General features: G+C 57.7%; 1 protein-coding gene across 1 annotated transcript; it reads right to left on the bottom strand.

Moving 5' to 3' along the window:
- Nucleotides 1–1,235: 1,235 nt before the first annotated feature.
- On the bottom strand, nucleotides 1,236–7,306 carry ZNF703 (zinc finger protein 703). The gene is made up of 2 exons (XM_023494708.2): nucleotides 5,465–7,306; nucleotides 1,236–4,264 (listed from the first exon to the last, which is right to left on the bottom strand). Exons 1-2 carry the CDS (start codon nucleotides 5,741–5,743, stop codon nucleotides 2,732–2,734), a joined length of 1,812 nt encoding a protein of 603 aa, XP_023350476.2. The 5' UTR covers nucleotides 5,744–7,306; the 3' UTR covers nucleotides 1,236–2,731.
- Nucleotides 7,307–7,679: the final 373 nt, after the last annotated feature.

The following is a 7,679-nucleotide window of genomic DNA, read 5'->3' as shown; positions in this document are numbered from 1 at the left end:
CAGGAAAGCAGCAGGCCCTGTCGGGGAACCTAGTGAATCAACCTGCCTGCACGCAGTCGCTATCAAGAAATAAGTTCTCCCAATGAGCAGAGGGACTTCTTTCTTCATCGAATTGGAGAAGACTGGACCCAGAAAGCTGAAAACAAAGGGGCAAGAGCACGGAGACTTTCCATCTGGGATTTGGGACCTCGGATGCTGCGGTCCCTCTTCGTGGGGCTGGCGTGGAAATTCCGGTTCTTCCGTTACTTCCCTCCTCTTCTTTATGCATGGTTTCTTCCCCATCGCTCTTTGAGTAAAAGGTTAAGGAAAGGCTGATGATGTGCTCTCTCCCTCGGCTCCCTTACCCCAATCTGCGTGTTTACCCTGCAATATGGACCTGCCCGGCCAATTGAGAAGATGTTGAAAACTGGGGAAATGGGCTAGCAGGAAGGAAGCAGCCGCCTGCCCTCCCCTTTCTGAAGACGGCTTCAAGTTCAGTTTTAGCTGCAGAGCCCGCGCAGTAATACCAGGACTCCACACCTGTCTCGGAAAAATCACCGGCCTTGCAAATTTCCCCGCCGCTAAAAACCCGGCCTTGGCTCAGGGTAGCCCGGGGGCCTTGCCAGGCAGCGGCTCTGAGCTGGACTATTTTTCCATTGGTTTCCGCCCGGGAGAAAAGATTTGCTGGGGAATTTTTGGGTGCAGGTGGAGCACAAGAGAAACAAACCCCAAACCAGAAGCGTAACCATCCTGGATTTAGAGGAGTAGCAATGGTCCAAGGGCCGTCGGGGCTGGAGTCGGCCTCTCTCCTTTTTTTCTCTTGCACGCACACATGCCGCTAGGTGGCGCCAAAGCTCGTCGTGTCCCGGCAGCGCCGCGCCTCGCCCAGCTGCTTGGAGTTTGGGGAGCCCTCTTTTCCCTTTTCAGCCCCCTTGCCCTCGGATTTGGCCCAGAAGAAAGTTCACATTCACATACGCCCTCCACCCAAGTACCCAGAAATGCAAAGGCCTTTGAAGTGAGGTTGGGAACTAAATAAATGAATGGGAAAAATTAATAAAGATTTTTTATTATTATTCTTTTTAATACACTGGGGCAAGGACTTTTCCCTTTCCCCTCTTCTGGGGGACTCCATTAAATCCAGCCCGGTAAGGATCTGAAGTCTTTGTTTTTTTTTAAAACAAAAGGGCATCTAATGAGGCTGGGAGGGGCGGGGAGCAGAAAGGCAGGCGATGAGAAAGGCAAGAGACACCACGGTGTGAATATAGCCAAGTATTCCATTTATTAACAAAATAAGTCTTACCAACGGAGAGCTCTATTCATCCAAAACTGGCCCCACAGCCTCCGCGCTGCGCAAGACTGTGGGGGAGTAAGGGGGAGAATGGGAGGGGCTGGGGAGCAGGCCGGAGAGGCGGGAGGGAGTGCCAAAGGCATCTAATATGCCTTGCCCGCTTGCCTGCCGGCTCGGGGGAGCTGAACCAGGTAGGGACTGAAAGCTTGAGGCCTGTGGAGATTCGGAAGGGGGTTTCTATCTAGTTTTCTTCCTCCCTCCAAATGTTTGTTCAATTGTATTAAGATGTCATTTAATTTAAAAAACATTAGACTGGTCTCCCGATCTGGAGATGTCTGAGGAGAGAGTCCCCCTTTCTCTCCTGTACATCAAGGGTTGCTGCCCCAATAGGGGATTAAAAAAAAAAAAAAAAAAAAAAAGAAAAAGAAAAGAAAGGGCTATAAAGCACTTGGTAGACTAGAAAGAGCCAGGCTTTCACGCTGCAGGCCCATCTAGAACTTTTAATTAAGGTGGGCCCTGATGATTAGGTTCCCTAGGGTATTGTATTACCCATCCCTTTTGGCAAGAAGACTCCTGACCGTGTATTTTTTGGGGTGTATGGGTGAATGGAAATGCTCAGTTGGGCTGTTTGGGACTCAATATCGGAAAAACTGCTGCCAGGGACCCAGAGGGGCTTCTTGGCTGCAGGTCAAAGAAGGTTTCTGTGCCTTCAGGCCCAGTGCCTTGAAGTGGAGCATGGAGGGGAAGAGAGGCAGTGCCAAAGGGAGGGTGGGGCAAAGCTCAGGAGCAAAAAAGACAGCCCTGCCATCCAACTTTCGGCCTGCCTGATTTCCCTTCCCTCCAAATATATATATATGCATATATATATATTTTAAAAATCACCTCTGTTACCTGTACAAAAGAAAAACAAAACAAAACAAAACGCCAATGGAAACGAGGAAAAAGGTGGATAGAAGGAACAATGTAGTTTCGAATGTCAAGAATCATGCAAGAAACTCCCCAGAAAAGGAACAAAAACCCCAAGAATCCAAGAACCCCAATCCCCCTCCTCCCAATAAAACCAAACCAATCAAAAAAGAAACCGAGGGGAGGGGTAGAGAAGCAACTCTAAAACCCAAACCTGACTAAGAGAAAAAAAATAGCAAGGAAGAGGTGTGGGGATCCTTTGTTCACTTGATAATTATCATTATTATTGGGGGGGGGGAGGGGACACAGACTTTTTGCATAACATTGACTCGTGGGCCATTAATGCACTTATATTCCCAGCTTGTAAGCTAATAGTACAGTAAATAAATACACAGTCCAGGAGGGTGGGGTCGGGAAGGGGAATGCAAAGAGGGAAGAGTGGTGGAGGAGGCTGCTGCCCGTGGTGGTGGTGGTGGTGGTGGTGGGGTTGGTGGCAGTAAGGAGGTGGAAAAGGAGGCTGGGCAGAGGGTAAGGGCAGGGGAGGAGAAGAGGCTGTAGTTACTGGTATCCAAGAGCTGAGGCTGAGGCTAGTCTCTGTCCGTAGAGCGCATATGGCGAGTAGTAGGGTCCTGCTGTGGGTAGGGATGGCACAGCTAAGCCCCCAGCTGTAGGTAAGTGGCTCTTGCCATAGGGGTGGTACCGGCTTAACCCCAAAGTATGTGGACTCCGCAAGGACAGCGACCCGGGGCTACCGGGGGCGGCGGGTGGAGGGAGATGTAGATGACAGGAAGCTGCAGCGGCAGCGGCGGCTGCACTGCTCAGACCCGACCCCCCGGGGTAAGCGGCTAGTAGTTTCTCGGCGCCAGGGAGGGCCGTGTGGGTCCGTAGGTGGCTGAGCAACTCCTCCGAGGTGGCGAAGCGCTTGTCACACGGTCCACTGGCCGCCACCCAGTTGCAGCTGTGTGGTAGCGGTTCGTTCTGTAGCATGAAGCCGTAGGTGTAGAGAGGATGTCCCGGGAGCGCAGCCTGCGCCGCGCTGGAGGAGAGGGCTGCGGGCTGGAGTGGATGGCCTGGGTACACCAGCGGGTAACCCCCCGGCTTTAGGCTAGGCCCGGCGGGTTCATGGGCACTGCAAGTGGAGCAGCTAGAGCCGCCCAGGTGTGAAGAGGCGCTATGGTAACCTCCCAGGCAGTAGGGGTCCCGGCATAATCCCTGCAGGAATGAGGGTGGCGAGGCGCCCGTCAGTGGGCTGGAGCTGGGGGGCTTGCCGGGAGGCAGGCCCAACCCCCCGGACAGCTGGCCCCCCACCAGCCCGGATTTGCTAGGATCCAGACCAGGCACGAACTGGGAAGGGTACCCGGCGTAGGCGCCTACAATGGAGCCGTGATAGCCGATGCTGGAAGGTGGCAAGGGGAACACCGAGTGCCCGGGTTTGTACGGAGATACCGGTGCCACGTGGCCGGCGCCCACCAGCGCCGCGGGCGGCTCAGACTTGCGCCCAGAAGACCCAGCCTCTCCGCTGTGCGATGCTGGCTCGGCGCTTCGGCTCCCGGTTCCCGCCTCCGGGCTGGGTTTGGGCTCTTGATCTTTTTTATCCAGGTCCCCTCCGCTCCCGCCGCCGCCGCCTCCACCGCCGCCGCTGCCCTTGCAGTCCGTATGGTGCGGCGAGCCGCCCCGGGAGTTGCCGGGGGAGGAGGAGGAAGAAGAAGCTGAGACGGGACCTCCGTGCGGGGGGAAAGGCGGGCAAGCTGCGCTGGGCACCCTAAACCCTGCCTTGTCCCCAGGGGAGGAAGAAGAAGAGGAGGACGAAGAAGTGGAAGAAGAACCTCCGTCTTTGCGGGAATCCCCGCCGGACCCTTTGGAGTAGGGTTTGAAGCTGGACTTGTCTTCCGTCGGTGAGTCCCCTAGCTGCTTGAGAGCCGCCGAAGCGGAGGAGGCGGTTGAGGCGGAGCGGCCAGAGTCCTTCTCCGCCCCAAGCCCGTTGGCCGCCGTCGCCACCGAGTTGAGCTTGGAAGAGGGCGGTGGATCAGGTTTGCCGATCTGCGAACAGGTTTGGGCCAGCAGCGCCAGCGGGCTTTTCTTGGCGTCCAGCTACGAGACAGCGGCGGGGATGGGGGTGGGGGAGAAAGGAAAGAGAAAGGAGGTAAAGGGACTGCGTGAGACAGCGAGACTAAGCGGATAGAGCGCGGGGGAGCCCCGGGGAGCTGGGCATGACGGTGGGAGGGAACTAGGGACAAGAAGCGCCCACGGGGAGGGTGGAACGGGGCGGGGGACAACAGGAATTCTCCCTTCCACCCACGTGAGTTAGCAACTGAGATTTCTTAGGCCCAGGAGGAAGAGGAAGGGGAAAGGCCACCCTAGGGGTCACTTTCCCAGCCAGTTTATGACTACCTTAAATGTGATTGTTTAGGATAGGCTCCTGGTACCGTGGGCTCTAGGATAAAGAGAATACCACTGCCCCTCGAAGGGTGGGAATGTGGGGGAACAGAACAGTAGAGAGCAGCCAGTTGTAGAAGGGACCCAGCTTTTCTTTGCCTTTTAAACAAGGGGAGTAAGGATCTGACTCTTCCTTTTTTCTTTCTTCTCCTATCCCTCTTTCCCCTCATTCACTTCACGTCCCGGGGAAAACTTATCCCCCAGTTAAGCGAACTTCGAGACCTGGAGGTCACCGGTGGCTCCTTGGGGCGTTAGAGTAGGGGGCGTACATGATAGCATTCCCGGAGAGGGCCGGTCTGTGCACCCACTGCAGCGCCCCTGGGGAGGGCGCCCCAAGAACAGAGTGGGAGTATTTTCAGTGTTTCGGAAGCGGCCCCGAGAGTGGACTGCACGGGACTTGAAGACACAGGGGTGTTTATTGAAGGGGAAAGGGAGGGCGGCTGTAGTGGGGTCGGTGCTGCATTTAAGTCTCTTTCGAGTAGGGGTGGAAGGTGGGGCGGGGTGGGGATTGGGAGCACAGAGCCCACCGCGAGCTCTTCTTTAGGAACCCTGAAGCTGGGCCCGGCGCTGGCCAAGGAATGAGTAAAGGAGAAACAGGGAGCAAAGACACTGGGTACAAAATTCTGCTGCTAAAAGGGATAAGCCTGGAGGTGTGAGCCCGACCCCTCACCCCGACCTCCGGTCCACAGGAGTGACGGGGCTCTATTACGCGGAGCTCCTGGGTTCCGGGGCTTAAGGATAAGGACCTGGGTGAATGGGACGGCCATTTCAGGCAGGACCTGGGAGAAATGGGTCTTGAGGAGTGTGTAGGGGGTGACATGGGGCGGGGGGAGTGCGGAGCAAGCAGGGACTGACCTCGATGGGGCTGACTGGAGTGGAGGAAAGCGGCTGCAGGTATTCCGGGTGCAAGAGGTGGCCGGTGTGCGCGCTCAGCATCTTCAGTACCCTGATGGGGAGTCGGTTTGCCTGCCGCAGGGGGTCCGCCGGAGGCAAGAGGGACACCGCCGCCGGGACCGCTGGTCTCTTCCCTCCGCCGCCGCTCTGGCTGCTGCCACTGCCGCCGCCGCCGCCGCCGCCGCCGCTGCCGCTGCTTTCCGGTGTCCTTGGGTTAGATCCAGCGGGCGAATCGCTCATTTGGAGGAGGCAGCGCCACGGGCGGGGACGGGGGGGCGGGGAGGGGGAGCACCGGGGAGACGAGCTCCCGGAGCGGGCGGGCTCGCTCCGCAGTGCCGAGCGGGGTGCAGCAGCCAACCGCTCCTCCTCCTCCTCCTCCTCCACCACCTCCCTCCTCCGCTGCCAGCGCCGCTGCCGCCGTCACCGCCAGCACCGCCGCCGCTGGCCCCGGCGAAGAACACAAAAACCTTCCCCTTCCCTTAGCCACACGTCAAATACCCGCGATCGGCAGCCACACTTCAAAGGGATAGCCGCGCCCGCCCAATCGCTGCTCTCCCAGGGACCCCGGGGCGGGGAGAGAGGGCAGGCGGGGGGCCGGCCTCGCCGGGTGGGAGGGGAGAGCCTTAAAGGGGCCCCGCGCCGCCTCCGCGGACGCCTGGGCTTCCCGGATTCAGCGGCGCTTCCCCCTTCCCCCCCACTCAGCCTACCCGCTCCCCGCTGGGCGTCCCTCGCCTCTGGGGTCCCTATAAGCACCGGGACGCCTCTCGGAGTCAGGAGAAAGCGGGGCTCTGCTGCGCTTGTTTCTCTCCTCCGGGCTCCCACCCTCTCCCCTCTTTCCACAGGGGGGTACCGCGCAAAAAGGTGCCGGGGGTGCAGCCGCGACCCGGGTTGGGGGGGGGAGTATCGGGTCCCCAGCCCCTCTGGGATGTTGGCTCCGGAGCCCCAGGGTCAGGTGGAGAGCGTGCCGGTCCCCTCCCGCGGGCGCATTTCTGCGTCCACGTCTTCGCTCCGAGCCCACTTGGGAGTGCTGGCTCGCCTTGCACCGAGGGACGAGAGCACGCAGCGCCCGGGACTCCGAGGCCCCTCCCGGCCCCGGGCGGGCGGCGCCGAGCGGTCAGCTTGGAGTGCTGTCTAATGACCTGTCGGGTCCCGAGCCGACAGGTCAGAGAGAGGGCCCACGCGGGGTGATGTCACCGCCGCGGCGTGGGTAACGGTCGCCCACCTTGTTCCCCCCGGCCCCGGCCTGCCTGGCGCTCTGCGAGCGAGCGAGCGGGCGAGCGCCGACTTATTACTCGGATATCTGAAGTGTTTTCGCGTTTCCTTTCATGTCTTCTCTCACCACCGCGCCTGGCGGCCGTTTGCTGCTGCTTACGGAGCTCCAATCACCGAGACCAAATCCCAGGAGAGAGGTTCCTCGCCACATGGGGCTGGGCACCCCCTCTCACTCCCCTCGCCCCTTCCACAGAATGGAATATTCGCGCGCGTGTGTGTGTGCGTGCGTGCGCGTATACAAGCACTCTTTCTCACTGTGCATGCCTGCGTGGATGTGCTTTCTTCTATGAGGTAGGCGTCCCGAAAGCATGGAAGTTTGGAAGTGGTGTGGAAAGCAGCGGACCGTGGAGTCGGGAGACCTGGATTCAGACCTCCTCTCTGATACTACTTATGCGATCTTGGACGAGTCACTTAACCCAGCCCCTTTTCTGGGACGCTGTTGCCGCAGCTGTAGAATTTGCGGAGAGGAAAGGAAGTTAAAGGTTTCTTCCTGTGTATGGATACAGAGAGGTGGGGACTGCAAGGTCATTAAGGCGGTGAAATACTTTAACGCCGTGTAGACCACATTCAACAGGGTCATTCACAATCAACACTCTTTAGGTTGTTTTTTGTTTTTGTTTTTTGACGCCCTGTGGGATCTCCTAGCTTGATATATCCATCATTCCTCCAAGTCAAGACTTTAGGGTTTTTTTTTTTTTGTTGTTGTTGTTGTTGTTGTTGTTGTTGATATTGTGGTGGCGGTTATAATTATTTGGTGGTAGTTTTTTGAATGAGGGTAGTTCAAGAAGAGAGAGATATATAGCAAAGAGAGGTATTGCCGAGATAGACTTCTTTGGATCACTCCTCTGAACTCTGGGCACTGAAATATCTTTTCCTTGTCTTCCCATCAGTCACTGGAGGTGAG

This window comes from Sarcophilus harrisii, chromosome 2 (assembly GCF_902635505.1).
Source record: "Sarcophilus harrisii chromosome 2, mSarHar1.11, whole genome shotgun sequence".
In the NCBI taxonomy this organism is placed as follows: Eukaryota; Metazoa; Chordata; class Mammalia; order Dasyuromorphia; family Dasyuridae; genus Sarcophilus; species Sarcophilus harrisii.
The sequence above is the reverse complement of the archived record's forward strand: the minus strand, read 5'-3'. Positions and strand labels throughout refer to the sequence as shown.

Coding starts and splice junctions, on each gene's coding strand:
- ZNF703 (XM_023494708.2), bottom strand. CDS start 5,743: ATGAGCGATTCGCCCGCTGGATCTAACCCAAGGACACCGGAAAGCAGC. Junction 4,265..5,464: donor CTCCAGTCAGCCCCATCGAG/GTCAGTCCCTGC, acceptor GCTGTCTCGTAG/CTGGACGCCAAGAAAAGCCC.